Genomic DNA, 18,806 nt, shown 5'->3' with positions numbered 1-18,806 from the left:
GCTTTAAAGTACCTCTAATTGAATGCTTCCAACTAACACAAAATTTACATTTCATAATCTTTTTATGCTTTCCTGTATTGATGACCTGCTCTTCAAACCTTTACTCATGTGCTAAGTATTTAATGAGTAAATCCATTCTGAAGCCCAGTGAAACCATGGGGTTATCTATCACAGCAAGGATTTCTCACATTAGGGAGGGATTTCAAGATCGTGCCTTTTTAGCCTTTTGATTTCCTAAATAAATTAAAACCTTTGTTCTGATTTTGGCTGGGAAAGCCCTTTTGTTGGCCAGCCACAAAATTTCCACTCATTTGCATCAGTTTTTTTTCCTCACAGAGTAGATAACAGCAGCGCTGGATTGAACATCTAAAAGACAGCACTCTGGCAGAGTGGGAGATTGCACCCGAGCGATGAGCGCTGTGCAAATAGCTTTGCTATTATTCATGTAGCTTGCTAATGAAAGCACTGATCCGGGAGAGTCATGAACAGAGTTCTGCCTAATGGGGTCTCATTAAAACAAGTTTGCTGCTTTTCTTTTGAACTTTTCAAAAGTCTTTCTTGACTTACACCTGATAGGAACTATAAGGGTACTACTGCACGTTCCTTGACAAATCTGTTATATGCAGATGTTTTTCCATTCAGATATGTGTGTGTGTATTTACATGAAAGGTGGGATAAGACAGACTCTCATTTACAAATCAGATGTACTTTGACTTAAAGACTTTAAAGTAATTAACTTGAATTTTTTATATGCAGTAAACAACTGTGGCTTAGTCATCAGTAAAAAGAAGCTGACACTGAAAATAAATGAGGAAAGAAGGTCAGCAAAGGTTTTTATAAATAGCTGGAAGAGGTGCTGGGGAGAATTCAGTCATTTTTATTTTGCTTCTAGCATGCAATCCCTGTTGACCATCACTCTACAAACAGCTGGGTTTTCCTGGTGTGACAGATCATTGCACTGCTGCTAATGCGATATGTTTGTCAGTGCCTTAGATTTCCCTTCTGAGTTTTACTATGAGGACTTAGAAATACAGGAGAGAAGTAGTGAGGTCAATGATTGCAAAGGTATGTGTAGACAGACTATGTCCTCTGATTAAAGAAAACTGGGCTAACTGCATTAACATGTGCTTCTTCCTTTATTTTTCCAGTTCTCATGGTCAAGCATGGTAAATCTTGTTAATACAAGATGAGGAAAAGTGAGAAAAGTTTTGGAGAGGAAGGTTTTGGAGCAGTGTGATTATGTTCTTTCAGAATGTTCTAGAAAAATGTCAAAATAACAATGTAGTTGCATTTGCATGTTCAAGTAATATTCTGAAGTATAGAGAGGCCTAACTGATGAGCAGTACTTGTATGATACAGCTTACTGAGGGCCTTCTCTCAGTAGCTGCACTAGTATCGGTGATCCCAGTGCTTTTTTTACACATTCAACCTGTAGCCTTCAGTATGATTGTGTTTCTTTAATTGAGAAGAATAATCTCCTCTATTGAATAAACCTGGATAAAGGTACTTAAACTAGAGGAAATCTTTGTAAGTGCTCTATGTGCTATCTAAAACTTAAGCTAAGTATTAAGTAATTCATATGCCCTATTGTTGCAGCCCAAGATAGCCTGACACCCTCAAACCAAGAATTTTGACTTTTTTAATTATACTGATGAAAATGTATGTTTTCCTTTAGTGACAAAGCTTACCTCTGTACGGTGTATATCCTAATTGTTAACAAGGTAGAGCAGTCTTGCCTGCGGGCCAAGTCCTGAGGTGTCATGTTTCAATGAGGTTCTGCTCACTGAAATGAGAACAGTGCACCAAAGGGACCAAGTACAGGTTTTCAGGGATAAGCATGGTGTTTGCTATGCACCATACTTATATATGTCAAAAAAATACATTCATTTGTTAACAGCATAACTCCAGCATGGCCTCAGAGAGTCCAGACTTTGGAGCGAGCTTCATGGGAGTGTCCAGAGCAGCAAGAACTGGGACTCTGGAAGCTCTTCCTTCCCCGCAGGCACTGGGGGTGGAAGGAATCGTTCCTCCTTCCTTTACCCTTTGCATCCACACTCAGCATGGGGAGCACTGCTACCTGTAAAGCAGGCTGCAGTAGAAGCTGATAGCTCTAGTGCCACTGATTTCAGGGTAAACAAATGGCAATGACAATGGCATTTCTATTTATACTCATCTGGACAGGGGTCAAAATGCAAAGCTGTAGCAGCAAAGCACTGCAGAGGTGATGTACTCTCTCCTCTCTTCCCTTCCTATGCATGCAAGAAAGCTGGCAAGAGACTGGCTTAGGAATGATGGCAAAACCTGACGTTGAGCTTCTCTCAGCCATATCCTGGTGACCATTTTGCATGACTCCCAGAAACCTAAATTCCTGAATTAATGGGGCAGCAAGTAGCTGCAAGGCTGTGCCCCAATGCCTCAGTTTTGAGAGAACATCTTAGTAGGCAAAGTGCTGTTTGCCCCTACGCCATATGATCTGTTGAATTGGTTTCAAGGAAAATGTACCAAACTTAGGAGACACGCTAACATTTTAACAGTGATACTTTGTTATTTTAGGGCTGATTTTCCTACCTGGGAGAAACTTCTGAAGTCAGTGGGAGGAGTTGTACCTGTTTCAGCACCAAGTGGTCTCTGGGAAGGGCACATTTTCTGCTTTTATTTTCTTGCATGTTCTCACAAAACATGCAAACACTCAGGTCAGTTGAGGCACTCGGATACACAAAGAGCTGCCTCCTGGTTTTTGCAGCTCCTTCAGCAGAATAGATGTGCAATCACCGCTGACGTAACTTGGTTCAGTGCAGGTGGAGAGAAGTCCTTAAGCCTTAGCACTCTTCACAGCACAGTGCTAAAGACATGGTGCGAAGGGCTCCTTACCAGGGAAATGTACTGTTTCACTTGTTTTGGGTGCAAAGTGTTCTGTGCAGTCCTGTCTCCTGGAGAATTTGAAGAGCAGGTAAATGAAAAAGAATTGGTTGACTGAGGAAAGCCATCTCGTGCTACTTTATTACTTCTCTGTGATAAAGTACTTTTCATTCACATCAGTCTAGTCTGCTTCTTTCTCTCCTTGCAATGTAACTAGGAAAATAATTTGTTGCCTAAGAGATGAATTGTGCTTTGTGTACAGTAAACTATTACAAATATGCTTATATTCTCACAAGCATAAACATATAAATAACATCAAGCATTTGAATAATTTCACTGGTGCTACTTCAACTGCCCAAGACTTAGTTATAAATATTTTTATCTGCCTAATTAAAACTTTTTTTTTTCATTCTTCCTGTGGAATGACATGTGAAGTGCAGGGAAAACAACAAATCACATCTTTAAAACTTCCAGCAAACACTCTAGCAAAAAGGTAAGGGAGGAAATCTTCCTTTGCTATGATCACATAGCCATGGTCAATGATTGGCTTCAGCGTGGAGTTTAAGGAGAGCTCTGCACATATCCATGCTCTAAGAATTGTTTCACAGCTGTTAAATAGGCTGAGTAAGTTAATCTGTGAAATATGCTTTAGGCAATCAATTTATTTATGTAAAATATGCTTCCATGGGTATGACTAGAAAGTAGGACTACATTTTTTCATACTTGGCTGGTAAATGTGGCCACCTTGATTTGTGGTTTTTATCCCTGTATAATGGAAATTGTTAATGACACAGTCACTTTTAATTAGCACATCTGAAAGGAAGGATACAAATTCAGAAAAATGAAAGAATCATACAGTTAAAAGGATGATGGTTGAAGAAAATTACTTGTGTGCTGTGGATCCTTATGTGGCCTTGGCATAGCCAAGCCATATAATCCCTACTACCTTAGGTCCATCTGTTTAAAATAAAAAAGAAAGAAGAAAGGACAATCAAAACCAACAAATCAACAGCCCTTGTTTGGACTTGCTTATGTAGACTATCTACCAGTTAAAGAACGGATCGTGCAGAATTAGAAGAAAGTGTAGCAACTAGACACCACCCTGGGCATGGTTATAATGCAAATAATACCAACAAGAGGGATTCAGATATAGGTTGACTGTGTAAAAAATGCTTGCTAACAAAGTATGCAAGTATCCTGGAGAATCCAACTCATGCAGAATAAAAGTTGTCAAGAAGGTGGTGCAATATTACCATGGTTCCTGTTTCTTTGGCTTTCCTAACAAGTATCGGATACACACTGAAGTTTTCATTACAATAACGTTGCGTGAACTAAAAAGTAGTATCAAGTTGCTGCATCTGGCTTAGCTTTAGAAGTGGAAATATAGTAACGGGATAAACGAAAGGGCCACCCACTATAAAGCATGGGTTACCCATATAAGGAAAAAGAAAAAAATCTTTAATGGATATTTATTCCAAAGGCTGTTACAAAGAAACTGCTCTCAGACTGATGTAGTGCCAAGCACAGAGGATTAAACTCTTTAATGACTTTTTGTTGATCAACATCCAAGACATCTAGGAACAAAGAAGAGATTCCGTAACTCCACATAAAGAATATTATTTTCAGACAAGAAGACAGTGCTTGAAAGCATAAGTTCAGAATATATGGTAAAATGTAGCAGGGAAGAGGGTAAATACAAGTCTTAGCTGCATAACAGCTTGTTTTGAGGGTGGAGAACAGATTTATAGTTAATTAAGTGTTAAATGCTAGAATCCTAGGTAATTATAGGCTGACAACCACTAGAATAGGACAATGTCCATTTTGGCTTGATTCAGAAATTGCATAGGCTTATTCCTGTTTCTTTGAATTTACTTTTTTTTGGTACCTTTATCAAGAAATTGCTGTCCTGGGTAGGCAGTGGACCTGAGTCTGGATTTTTTCTCTCTCATTTTTTCTCTCATTTATATTATATTAAGAGTTTGGGTTTTTTTCTATGAATTAGGTATTTTTGGAAATCCTACTGTCCTTTCTCCTCTGTGTCATGGTGCCTATCACTGAAGGAAGTCTTGCTTGAAAATTGAAAGGGGCCCATAAGATTGAGAAGAGGATGTAGTCACAGTTCAATGTCTGGAATGAAAGATGGCCCCTCAGTGGTTATTGCAGACTGAAACTAAGAGCAGTCCTTGCTTACTCAGGGGCTACAGACACAAATGTAGTCTGAAGCCACTCTGTTCTTGCCTCCTGGACTGCATGTGCTCAGCTTGCTCTTCTGAGAATTGGGGCCTGGGTTTGTTTGAATTAATAGTGAAGTCATTACACTATGTAAATATGTTAGTGTTCATCTGGTTTTACTCACAAGTTATTCTTGCCTTGGTGTGCTGTTCCTGTTTTTTTGTTTGAACAAACCTGGAGCTTTTTTAAAGAAAAAGGAATAAGGTAAATAGTGTTGAAACCTTGATTGCTTACCACAGGCTGAAGTTGAGTAGGCAGCTCTAACTTAATAATATAATAAGTGTACAATGACTTTTTCAATGATGATATTAGTGATCCTTTCCTTTTCTGCCATCTTTGGCCTCCTTCGAGTAAAGTGTGATAATTTGGCTTAATAGCCTAGTATCATAATTTTTCCTTTTACTGAGGAGTCAGCTGTACAGCAATATGAGTCTAATATCTTCAGAGAGGTTGTCTGAGGTGACCAAGCCCTTTCCCAGGAGAGCTGCTCTTCTGCAGGTAGACCCCAGCATGAGCACTGCTGGCTCTTCATGCAAGCATAACTGCTCCTCAAATGGATCAGGATAAGGAGCTGCTCTCTTGTGTTGTAATTCTTCCTGTTGTTCTGAAGGGGACAGCCCCAAGTTGCGTTATTGACTCATCCTGTTTCTTATTATCATTCATGCAGACCAAATGTAAGAGAACTGGAGAAATATCACCCATTTTTTTGGTTGTTTTTTTTCTTTCTCTATCCTTAAAACTCAAGAACTTTTGTATCAACATCTCCAAATTCTCTGTGGTGCATGAGACTGGAGAGTGGGAGCTGGTGGAGGTGCCTCAGCATTGTTTGTTCTGATATTAAAGCTGAATTGACTGATTTCTGATGTCCGATTTCAGTTCTCTGTAGATGCTTTGGAGTTCAAAGGACTTGATCCCACTCGACTCCTCTCGCAATGAATCAGGCACAGCCATCACATTGCAGAGAGGCTCATGCAGAGCAGGGAAAAAAAGAAAAGTTTTTTGACTGTCAGATGACAGTGGTAGTTTCTGAAGCATAGAGAAAGAACAGGGGATTGAAAGAGACGCATGTGCCAGGTGTTCTCACAAATGACCATCAAGGAGACAAACGATAATGCTGACATTGAGTAACAATGTAAGATTGCAGTCAGCAGTCTGCAGAGGTGGAGACTGCGGTTCATCCTTCTCAGACATATGGCATCTGGCTGTGTCTCCAGCTGACCCGAACTCATGTTTTCAGGGTTATCCTTTTAAACATGAGGGCCAGAGGAACTGCATTTTGAAAACTGGTGTCTTAAATGCTTTGTATTCTGCAATGCAAAGCGTATTCTGCAAGGAATAAGTTTCCAGGGTGAGGACTGCAGATGCTGCACAAATGTTTATAACCTGGAAACATTCTCTCTCCAGGCGCTGTAGCAGACAAAGGGAGTTTTTCCACTGACTGTAATAAGATAGGATTTCCCCTTTGCTTTTTCTAGGTTTTGTGAATGTTTAAAAGCAAAGGAAGTTTACTTCCTTAGTAGCTATACTGCAGAAAGTAAAGCTGTCATCTCGTCTCTTGCTGTGATTACATTCTTGCAGAGATGGTTCCCAATAGAAGCTCCACCTTGAAAGTGCGTCACGATCTGGGGATGCTCAGACCCAGGTGTTAGAACAGTAATTTACCACCAGTTCCCAGCAGTGTTATTCTACTCCCAACCACAATATCCAAATATCTACCTGTGGTTTAATTCTTGGTGTTTTGTGAACCATAGAATCTGCTAGCTCTTTCCATCTGGATAGTATTCTTTGATTAATAAGAAACTCCATGCTTCTAGAGTTAATAGATCCAGAGGGAAAACTGTTTTTGGCAACCCACTATTCATCCATCACAGCAAACATGTTGATCAAAAAGCCAGAAGAATCTTACTCTGGAACAGATGATAAATAGCCAATTAGAGACAAAACTAAAAAGCTACACCATCAGAAAAGGGGTGGGGGAAAGGCAGAGATAAAAGGGCAAGAAAAGGCTGAACATAGAACAAAGTGCGTGTTAACAAACCTTTATTCTTCGAGCAGTCTTTGGTAATGCATTCAAAAATGACATAAAATCAAGACCTAGAGGCTTCCTGTCACATTGATTTAGTACTACATTGTTGACTTCAAAGATTACCTAACATTGTTTTGATGCTCTCTGTTGTAATGCTGCTGCTAGTAGTTCACCAGACAATATGAATCATACATATTAAGACAAAGTCCATAAAATTGGGTGTCAAACTGACTGTTCCCCAAACTTTTGAACCTTTTTGAATCATGACTTCTGTAAGGTACCAGTTCTATGGAGCAGGAAGCCTCCTTCAAAATTCAAGCTGTATAGGAGGCTCATAGTTTCTCCAAATGTTGAGAACGAAGCAGTGCTATGTAATCCCTTGGTTATGGTACAAGGTGGGGGGGTGAAACTTGAACACCTGAGTATACACAGCATGCACGGGGCAGGAAACGTATACTTCCTTGGAAATGACAGGATTCAGCAGAGCGACACCAATGTGGGTCTAAGGTTGATAATTTGCCTTAAAGTTGTGATAGAACACTAAGACCCATAGCTGTGCTGCCTTGGGAACTACAATGTATATGCTGCATCCTGGTGATAGTTTTCTGCTGTTCTGTGGTATAAACAACATACATCTGTACCTATTTTGGGCAGATAGTGCTGGCCTTTAAGTCATTTTGAAGTATAACTCATTCCAGGTTTTACTTAGATGAGGAATTGAAGGTGAAACAAGTTGAATAAACATGTAAGGTGGATTACTCCAAGTGACTTAAACCTTTGAGTTTATAATTCTGTAACATATGCAAAATGCACTAAATAAATGTCAGTTTAATTCAGGTAATAGTATCTACCCAGGAATTTAATTGATCCATTTGCAGTCTTTCAGATTACTTTCTCTGTATGTCTCCCTGAAGCCAAGGCCAACTTCAAACAGATACTACCTCCTCCCAGTAGAACACAAAATGTAGGTAGTTCTGTAAGAAAAGGGGTTGAATAAGATTTTTCTGCTCTAGACCTGTAATGCTTTTTGATATCCACCATAAGGGCCAGGAGATGACATAGAGCCACAGTATGAGTGAGATTTCATACCGGAAAAGTATTTGGAGGTTTTCTGTCTGCACTGGAAGAGGCACCGCTTGTGCTGGCTAGCTCTGTGTGCAACAGGGCAACTCAGCTTCTGTGTTTATCTTGAGGTGTTTGACTCTCTCTGCCAGGTGCAGCTACACGCTCCCCCTATGCACAGCTTCCTGCACAACTGCCTACCACTTCCAGAATGGGAAGTAGTTTTCCGTAACATTTTTGCTGGGATGAAGAAAGCCTCAGTCAGGACTCACAGGAGTCCTGCAGCCTTGTTGGTTCAGAGGGACCTCAGTGAAATTTGGGTTTTGGTTGTTAAGATCTGAGTTTTCTTTGGCTCTAGAAAATCATGAGAGCTGGACTACTGCACATTTTAGAACTGTTCTTCCTCTGGTAGTCTAGCAGTTGATTGAGTATTACTTTGAAACATGAATATATATTGTCTTAATAATGCAGGCTTCTGGGGCCATTAGCCACACAGTTTGAAGGAATGATCTTTGGAGGTTGCAGTATACATACCCATGATGTAGCAGTCGGTGAATCAGACCTCATGAACAGCAATGTTGTTTTAAGTTGAAGAGTTAAAAATAAGTTATTGCAAGTAGAAAGTGCTTCTGCTTAATCTAAAGGTGGAAGATGATGCTTTTCTCTCTCAAGTCTGGTGGAGAAGTGGGCCAGAGATATATTATTTTAACATGAAGGAGGCTCAGTGAGAAAAAATGAATTGTTTAACTTGTCATGGCAACTGAATGGAGTGAATCTGTTTCACTGCAACTACTGTGAGTTTTGCTTTTAGGAATGGTCTGTGCCACAGCAGTCACCGAGAGCTGAGAGTTTCTGATGAGATCAGTCTGATACAGGATTCATGTCTGGTGCTGTCTGAGAGCACAGCATGATTTCCTCCATGGGATAAATTAACCATGGCTTTCTGTTTGCGCACAGTGAGAGCCCTCGCTATCATCTATGCTGGTGTTGAGCTAAGAATAGAAAAAAAGCAACATCAGCAGTGCTGTGGGAAAACTGCATTGTTCCAGATGGCTGCTGATAAACTCTTTCCTCATTTGGAATTAAAAGCAAAATAGTAGTAAACAACAGTCATTTCCCATCCACATCTTAATGTACATTTGCTTTGCAGCTAGGAGGAAGCTAGGTTGAAGTTTGTTGGTTAGACATGGATTTGTCTGAATGCACTTGGAAAGCTAACAGAAAGTAGTGTAATTGCCTTTCAGGAAAAAAAAACCCAAACCAGCCTATGAAGAGCTGGGAGGTTGGTTTGTTTGTTCACTTTTTTAGAAGCTTTGACTTTCCCCCCTCAATTTTGCTTTATTGCATTTATGTGGTTCTGAATGAAGAGCTCTTATTTCCATTGTTACAAAGGTTTATATCCTGTGAGATTGTGTTAGGTCTTCTCCTTGACTTTCAAAGAGAGGATCTTCATTCTGTCTCCAAAGAGGCAAGTGGGACAAACCCTATGTGTGCACACGTTGCATGCAACTGTCCCACCAATGCTGATCTGCTAAAAGCCAAAACAAATTTGAGATCCCGTCTCAGAATCAGGGCTAACCAAGGAGCCAAACAATGACTTGCATTCTTTGTAATTAGTCTTGACAGCAGGCTATTTGATTAAAGCATATGTTTGCATTTCCTAATTTATTGGCATGCTTTTATTTTGGATTAACTAATGCTTTGGAGAGAAAAGCAAAAGCAGACCTGCACCCTCGTGGCTCTTTCATATGTTTGCTCTAAGGAGAACCAAGTCCTTGCTCAGATAATTCTGTCCTGTCCAAAGCAGAATGGGAAGGAGAGGCTCTCACCATGATTTAGCCAGTTGGTTGCTTCATTGTGCCTGATGGCTGTGGAATATTAAGCAATATGCACAGTCCCGAAGCTAAAGGGCAAGCAAGCTCTATTGTTCATCTCTTATGTGGAGAGTGGAAACTCTGTCCTCTTGCCTATAGCTCAGACCAGTTTTGATCATCTAGTTAGCATACTGTCTGTAGAGAGGTCAGCTTCTTCCTCCTTTACAGTCATTATTTTAAAATGTATAAAAATAGAATTAATTGAAATATAGAAAATAACCTTTTTTCCTCAAGTAACAAGTGAGTTACTCATAGGTTGAGTTGCAGCACCAATTCATCTGTGGTAAGCTGTCTTATGGGCATGGTGTGAATATAAAAGATTGTATAGATGTGATATAAAAGAGTCAGATAGCAGAGAAAACCACTTCTGCTGAATGCAATAACGTAACATAGTGGCACAGGTGTTTGCACAGGGTATTAATAACTAGGAATTCTGTATGTGCAAGACTGTGAGTAGTATCCTAAATTTGCTTTCTAAGATATTCGTACCTAGGAAGCAAGACCGTTCCTGAGGTAATGTATGTGTCCATTTTCTTAAGCCACTTAGAATCATAGAATCATAGAATGTACTGGATTGGGGGGGGGACCTTAAAGATCATCCAGTCCAAGTCCCTGCCATGGGCAGGGATACCTCCCACTAGACCAGGTTGCTCAGAGCCCCATCAGGCCTGCCCTTGAATCTCCAGGAATGGGGACTCCACCACCTCTCTAGGCCACCTGTTCCAGTGATCTACCACTCTCATATTGAAGAACTTTTGCCTAATATCCAACCTAAATCTACCTGGTTTAAAACCATTACCCCTTGTCCTATTACTACATGCCCTAGCAAACAGCTCTTCTCCAGCTTTCTTATAGGCATCTTTCAGGTACTGGAAGGCTGCTGTAAGGTCCTCCCGGAGCCTTCTCTTCTCCAGGATGAGCAACCCCAACTCTCTCCTACTTCTCAGTAGGAGAAGTGCTCAGCCCTCTGACCATCTTTGTGGCCCTCCTCTGGACCTGCTACAGCAGTTCAATGTCCTTTTTGTGTTGGAGACTCCAAAGCTGGACACAGTAAAAAACTTATCTCACCTTTGCAATAGCTATTGCCTCTTTGCCAGGTAAGTGATGAAGGTTGACCTGGTAGCTCTACAGTACTCTTACCTTCTGGCTGTACAACTGGCTGTGGATTTTGTCCTGTTCTCCAGTCAGTCCCCAGTACCATCACAGGATGATTGTATGAGACAGAAGCTGGCCAAGTGTCCAGTACAGTAACCACAATGATATTGCCATTTGTGTGGTACATGAGACTTTAGTTTTCTTCTTGAGTGCGGCTCAGCATCCACAGTAAAAGGATAATGAATTACCTCCATACCATTTCTTCTGCTGGGAGTGATAGTAACCATGATCTCCTGCCGGGACAATCTCTGCACTTGGACTTTATGATGTGGTTAAAAAAAAGAAAAAAAGTTAACTGCTACTGAGGGAGTCACTACTGATATCTGTTCAACCAAATTACTTATTTAGGTGCAGCTCCTCTCAGCACTGCAGGTGGGTCTGCAGCCTGCAGTGTCTAATACTGCTTGTGCTGGATAAGTGATGACACAGCCTAGGTAAAAACACTAGTGGCTCTTCCTGCTTTTCTCTACTGTAGTTAGCTAGTACAGGGTGGGGTAGCTTCAGCATAAAAACAAATGACACATCATAATATGAGCAAATGAGAGCTTGGTGACTAAGACACTGGCCGGGAATATTGTCTTCAAATATTTGCTGGAGGCCATGCTGAAATTCAAGCCCTTATCTCCCAAAGGTCAATAAAGTGTGTTTGCCATCAATCTACTCACTCAGCCTTCAGCACATTGCAGTGTCTGTCTTACTCTCCCCTGGAGTGCTTCTCCATTATGTTTTGTAGTGCCAGACCGAGAGACTCAAACTCCAACTTGTGGTGAAAATCTGTGGTTCTGGATGACCATGTAAAATATGTGGGACAGTAAATGGCTCCAACAAAAATATGAAGAAAACCTCATTGCACCAAGAAAAGGTGCAAAGTTAGATCTCCTCTGACAAAAGGGGAAGACAAAGGTAGAAATAAACCTCACTCCTGCACACTCCTCAAATCAAGAGAATTATGTTAGCCACTTAGTCACAAAATTTAGATAGTCAGTCCCTTCCTCAGCCACTGTGAAGTTAATAGGGCCTCAGTAGTACTCCTGGAAGGACTTGTTCAACTATAAATGCCCCAGACTATCTGCAGTGTTTTCTCTGAGTATTTCTATCATGTAATCTTGGCATTTTGAATATAAGTTCAGGAAGAACAGGAATGGAGATTCATATTCTTTCTCTCAGAAAGAATTTAAGATTTACATGTTGCTATGACCGGGCTGGCAAAGGTTTGTCCTGGTTGGCTGCTGCAGGGGACATTCTGGCACAGCATGAGCAGTGTCCATTTAAACATCTAGCCTGAATCCTGCAACATTGCAAAAAATCCAGTACATCTTTGCTGTACATTTTTGGATGTGCATTCAACAGTATCTTCTATACAAGCATAGAGAAGTAATTGGAATGACTGAGGAGAAACTGTCTCAGCAAGCAATGCTCTTAATCAGATAACGCATTCTGAAAATGTGACTCATTATCACGAGCAAATCTAGTTTATGTCATGCTATGGGTGACTTGATCGCCTGTAATCTGGGCTAAAAAAAAATTAAATAAGATTGCTTAAATGCAGCTTCAGGGAGTGCTACGTATATTATCTCGGTTTCATCTGGTTTCCCATAATATCAAAGCTATGTTTAGTGGATAGAGATTTACGACCAGAAAATGATGTGTATAGCTGAAGAATGTGAAGGGATGATGTGCCTTGTAGAATTAGTTATCATTGCTGGGGAAGCAGAGCTGGTTTACAGCTTGCTTTTTCCCTCTCCATCTGGGACTGATTTGTGTCTTTATGTTGTATATAGGAAATGTTCTCTACAATTCTCTAAACGTAAAGACTGTGTCTCAGGCACTGTGGTGTAGGAGATTTTTGAAAACCTTGACTCATGCATAGACAATTCTTAGCATGTACATTTTTACAAGTTTGATTCCTTTATTCTGTATTTAAAAAAACCCCACATATTTATACATAGATTGGCTCAGCTACTGCCAACAATGGGACAATTATGAACACATTTCCTGCTGTTAACCAAGGCTATGTACACACTATATTAAGTTGTTTTATTTTTGTGTTTTAATACTGAATAAAGTGATAGAAATTACTTTCCTGGGAGCAGGAGTTATTCCAATGAATGTCTAGTGACTAGGAGACAGACACAAGGATATATAGGCATTTTTGTTTCGAGCTCTCTGTGATTGATAGTTAGGATATCAAATGGATGGTGGTTTTGGAATAAAGATCAAGGCAGTTGATGGCATCAGAGGGTTTTGATATAGCTGGCTGGCAGCTGGGCTTTTGGGAACTTTAATGCTTTTGCCAGTTGTTGTCTGAGCTCCATGTAACACAAAATTACTTTTTGATGTGCTGCAGTCATTTGTCTTTGGTAAGTGAATGTTTTGGCATATTTTCATTTCAAAAGTGTCAATTTTATCAAGGATGGGGCTCTGGAGTGAGACTGAAGACTGAATTATGTCACTTTCTTCCGCAATTTTTAATGTCAAGTTTGTCTTTGGTTACTTTTACTATACTTAAAGACAGAGCTGAGAGTTAGCCGTTGGATGCGTATCTTAAAATGTCTTCTACATGTCATTCAGCCTAAAAGCCAAAAGTAAAACAGCCACTAGATATGGTATGTGAGAGGACTCATTAGCACCATTCAGGATCAGGGAACTCTTAAAAAAAGCTATTTGAGGAGCCAGAAGAAAACTGCAAGTAGGCTTCTTGCTGACAAGCTGCAGGTGTATACCACATGCCCATATTGGAAAAAAAGATGCGGTTATGAAGGTCCTGATGACAGACAAGGGTCTAAAATGCCTTCATCTCCAGGTTTTAGCTAGTTCATGTGTTTTTTATTTGCATTTCCCCCTGCTAGCAGTGTTAGTGTTTTCCAGTATAACTGCACAGAGGTCTATATAAAATAGCTTTTATGCATTGGAACATCCTTTGTTTAGTAAGGTCTCATTTAAGTCAGAGAAACCTTTTATGGTAACCATATCATAAATTGTAAGTCAATGTTAATGATTTCTTGTTGGAAAGGTGAGGGAAAGGAGTGATGAGTTTGAGGGGAGAGCACTTTAGTTCTGCTTTGCTAGAATATGTAGAATCCACTTACACCTTTAGAGCACTAATCAGGTGAGCACTTGAATTTGCCTCTTACTGCTACTCCTGGCTAAAAGATCTGCACTTCTTTGATGTTCATCCTCTCGAGGACGAACTCAAGAGGAAATGTTTATTCTTAAGGGACAAAGACTTACACATACGTCAGGTTACTCCAAACAGCTGCGCTCTGCAATCATTCTTCAAAGACACACATTTAGAGGGCAGAGGTAATGGGACAGCAGCACTCGGGAAATATGCGGCCAGTACTTTTGGTACTGTAAGGTGAATTTTGACAAAGAAAACAGCTAATGAAATCATATATGAAATGACATGGTTATCTCTCCCACTAATGGCAGTAGAGAAACTTGCCTGGTTTTATTACCAGACCTCTTATTTCTTTTGTGATTATCAACAGAATAGCATAAAGACAGGGAAACAAGAAGTTCTCCATCTAAAAGAACAATTTACAGAGTAATTTCCCAACAGCCTCCAAGTTTTTCTTCTCTGAAAAAAATATAATCAAGCCTTGATTTAAAAATACTATTAGAAAAGTAATCAGCCTGCATTGAAAATTATTCACTTGAGCTTTTTGGTTTTGGTGAATAACTAATTGCAAGATTCATTTAGAAAACAATAAAAGCAATACTTTGGTTTATTTAAAATACTGGACAAAACTATTTGAGGAAGTATAAACAAATTTTTCCAGAAAGTACCCAAAATTTATTCTCATTCTTTTATCTAAACAAATTCGTCAAGTATAATTTTGAGGAATGAAAAAAAAAATCTGTGATTAATGTAGTAGGCAGTAAAATTAGATGCAGACAGAGGGCATAGTTGTAGCTGTGTGGGAGTCAGCAGAAAGGATCTTGGAATGTGGCAGTGTGTGTGTGTGTTGCTATGCGTTAGCATCATGTCTTTTTCTGCTGTAGGAATAGACGTGTCTTTTTCTATGTGGCAGAAAGCAGTGCTTTCATACCCTTTTTTAAAAAAAAGTAACTTTTAATCTAAGATAATGCTCATTTTGATGAATATAGGAAAATTGTGTACGTGTGTCTCTGTCTGCAGAGAATTATATGTGGAAGACAGTTTGTGCTCTATAATATATTCGATGCTGTGTACCATAGGGAACTGTTTAGCAGGTGGCAAGTTTAAATTGAATACTAAGCCCATAAGTGAAGTAAGGGTTATCAAAGTAAAGGCTATCACTGTGCTGCCAGTGATGTTTGCTCCCTTCCAAGGAGTCCAACTGGTGTGGGCCAGTGGGGAGAGGTGCAGAGGATCTTCTACTGCTATGGTATAGATGCTCACTGTAACAACAGCGAACTTATTATCCATCAGTGTGTTTGACAGCTATCAAAGGAAAATGCCTCCTTGGAGCTGAAATAAAAATGTTACCTACTGCAGGGTGTGTTTCAGGATTTTTACTGACTGAGATGAGTTTTATGGCTCTGTTTATTCTTCACTGTGGAATTTTAAGCTCTTGTCTATGAATCAGAGGCCTGAACCCACAAGAATATGAGTTTTCTTGTGCCAACATATGTTTGAGGCTAGAAAAGCTGAAACTACCAGGGAGCTGGTTGTATCTCCTTGATTCTTTAAGCTGATACATCTTCACCAGAAGCATGAGCTTAAAGATTGCTATATGTGAAGCATCCGTACCTGCGTCTCCTGGTCTCAGTGAGTGGTATCTCAACTGCTGGTTTCTTTGTTTGGGGGTTTCAGTGGTGGTTTTGTTTTATTTTGTTAGGGGAGGCTTTGGTTTGGTTTGGTTTTTTTTTTAATGGCCTGCATACACATCTTGTACAAAGCAATGTTACACTGTAAACCTTTCTTTTACCCACCAGGCCTATCCTTGTACCAATGATAAGGAATGCGAAGTTGGGCGATACTGTCACAGTCCTCATCAAGCAGCGTCCGCGTGCATGATGTGCCGGAGGAAGAAGAAGCGTTGCCACAGAGACGGCATGTGCTGCCCTGGGAACCGCTGCAACAATGGTACATCAGCCATTTCTTGGTTTTCCTCCACAAAATCAGCATTTCAATAGCATCTACTTCTCTGAGTGTTCCCAGCAGCAGTATTTTTTTCTGGGTGACTGTTCTGCTTTTTCTAAACCAAGAAAAATTTATTTTCTACTTCATTCCGCTCCACTCCATTTTCTTTAATAGTGTTTCTGTGTTTAAGACTTGTTTACTACCAGAATTTTTCCCATATTGGGGTGGGGAAACCCAAAAATACTGCTGGTGCTGACTGAAATCACAGCACTACATTCAATGTGGCTTGATTCACTGAAAGACTGTACAGAACCCGTATTTTTAAGGAAGCAAAAGAGACTTAGTGAATCTTTGATCTACTCTCCCTGAAGGGGTTATAACCACACTGCTTGCATTCCCATACTCTTCTCTGAACACTGGAGAGAGATGTCCATGAGGCAGTCTCCAAGTGCTCAGATCATAAAGCCAGAGGGACAAGTGAGACTATCTGAAGGCAAGTGAAGCAGAGCTGTGGTGATGTGTTAGGTGCCGAGGTTAGGGACAGAGATGCAGTTAGAGCTGAGCATCGCTGAGGCCAAGCCCCAGCATCCTCATGGCCTTGGGCCTAATCCTGGTCTGTGTATGTGTCCCATTTGCTTTTCTTCTTGTTCAAATCTTTGACTGTCTGTCTTTTCCTGGCAGGTATTTGCATACCAGTGACAGAAAGCATCCTTACACCTCACATACCCGCTCTAGATGGGCCACGCAACAAGAAGAATGGTCATTATGCCAGCAAGGATTTGGGATGGCAAAACCTAGGAAGGCCACGCTCCAAGCTGTCACACATAAAAGGTGAGATCACATTTGCTTTGTTCCTTCATGTTATGAATGTTTCACGGTTGGACTTTATGATCTCAGAGGTCTTTTCCAACCTAAATGATTCTGTCAGTCATGTTATTGCTGTTAAGATACAGCAGTGCAAACCAGAAATAGACAGTAATTTCACAGAGTGAATGTCTGTTGTGAGAATTCAAAAAGTGATGTAACATCAACCAACAGTTCCTGTGATTGAAATAGCATCTGATTTCTTCTCCATATCAGAGGTGAACTGACAATCTATTTTTCAGTTGTACGAGATTGCACACATCTTCCTCTTGTGAGAGTCATGTAATTGCGCTTACAATCCTGTAGCTGAATTTCTTCTTACAAAGTGTTATGGCAGGTCTTGCTAATTACCCTCTTGAACCTTCCCGATTCATATCTTTCCTTGTGTTTACATCCTTCAAATAGACACAGATGGAAATATAATCTCTCCTTTTTTCTGAGCTTCATTTTTATCAGTCTGCGCTGAAGCCACACTTTGATGTTTTCCCATGAGGTAAAGCAGTTTGGTTGCTTTTTTTTAGGACATGAAGGCGATTCCTGCCTACGGTCATCGGACTGTATTGAGGGTCACTGCTGTGCTCGTCATTTCTGGACCAAAATTTGCAAGCCTGTGTTGCGTCAGGGGGAGGTGTGCACTAAACAGCGCAAGAAAGGGTCCCATGGACTGGAGATTTTCCAACGATGTGACTGTGCCAAGGGGCTGTCTTGCAAAGTATGGAAAGATGCGACCTCCTCTTCTAAATCAAGACTTCACGTGTGCCAGAAAATCTGAATGAGGTTTGGGAAGATAGTATTAAGAGACTGTGGCTTTATGTATTTAATGCATTATGGCATGGTGGGAAGTGAGGACTGCAGATGAAAGAGGAATGGCTAAAGTAACAGTTAGGGTAGGAGTAGAAGTCACACCAAATGCATTTCTTTTTGTGCTAGTGGTAAACACAAATGCAGCTGGAGTTCTCCTACTGTGCAGCTCTTCTGTAAATAACTTCTAGTTTGTGGGAAATGCTAGTATGCAAACAAATACAGTGGAAATTAATGTCACTTACCTTGCTGTGTTGTCCTGTGCTGTTTCAGGGGCTCGGTGTTAGGGCTGCAGTGGGTTTCCAGAGCAGTAATGACTGCTAAATAAACTGTATACATTGTACTCCTATAGGAAGCAGAGCATGCCAGCAAGACTCATCTGTCAACACATTGGTCACATCGCAGGTGTGAGAAATGGAAATAAAGTTAATGTGAATGTCTACATGCCCTTGTCATTCAGGGCTGAGACTTCAGCAAATACGGCACTCCTGCAGGACAAGAGTGCTATGTTTTGCAGGCTTTCATGAAGGAGGTGAAAACTTGCCATCTCACAATTTTGAGAGAGCAGCAGTTTCTCTAAAAGGAGGCATTTAAATAGTGTTTTCTTTCCTATACGTAGGTAAATTGAAATGCTTTATGTAGTTCAGTGTCATAGTATGGCTCTTAATTGCTTGTATTTGCCTCAGTTTACTGCTAGTATGCATTGGGTTGAACAGATGAAGCAAATACGTGCATGCTGAATCCAGAATAATGTACAGGCAGTTGCTCATTATTCCCAAATATACTTTCTGTGCCTAAGCATACTTGCATTATGGATGTTTCTAAAAGAAACAGGAGAGTGTTGAAGTGCCTAACGCAAAGGGTG

General features: G+C 40.4%; 1 protein-coding gene across 1 annotated transcript in view; it reads left to right on the top strand.

Annotated features, from left to right (window-relative positions):
* Positions 1-17,912, top strand: part of DKK2 (dickkopf WNT signaling pathway inhibitor 2) — a 40,487-nt gene extending 22,575 nt beyond the window's left edge. The window contains exons 2-5 of the mRNA XM_010189053.1: positions 2,130-2,144; positions 16,126-16,279; positions 16,958-17,107; positions 17,662-17,912. Of these exons, the coding sequence (XP_010187355.1) occupies positions 2,130-2,144; positions 16,126-16,279; positions 16,958-17,107; positions 17,662-17,912 (570 nt within the window). The remainder of the gene's footprint in view (positions 1-2,129; positions 2,145-16,125; positions 16,280-16,957; positions 17,108-17,661) is intronic.
* Positions 17,913-18,806: the final 894 nt, after the last annotated feature.

The sequence above is a fragment of the Mesitornis unicolor genome, unplaced genomic scaffold (genome assembly GCF_000695765.1).
Source record: "Mesitornis unicolor isolate BGI_N332 unplaced genomic scaffold, ASM69576v1 scaffold77, whole genome shotgun sequence".
In the NCBI taxonomy this organism is placed as follows: Eukaryota; Metazoa; Chordata; class Aves; order Mesitornithiformes; family Mesitornithidae; genus Mesitornis; species Mesitornis unicolor.
Note: the sequence above shows the minus strand (reverse complement) of the source record. Positions and strands in the feature narration are given on the sequence as shown.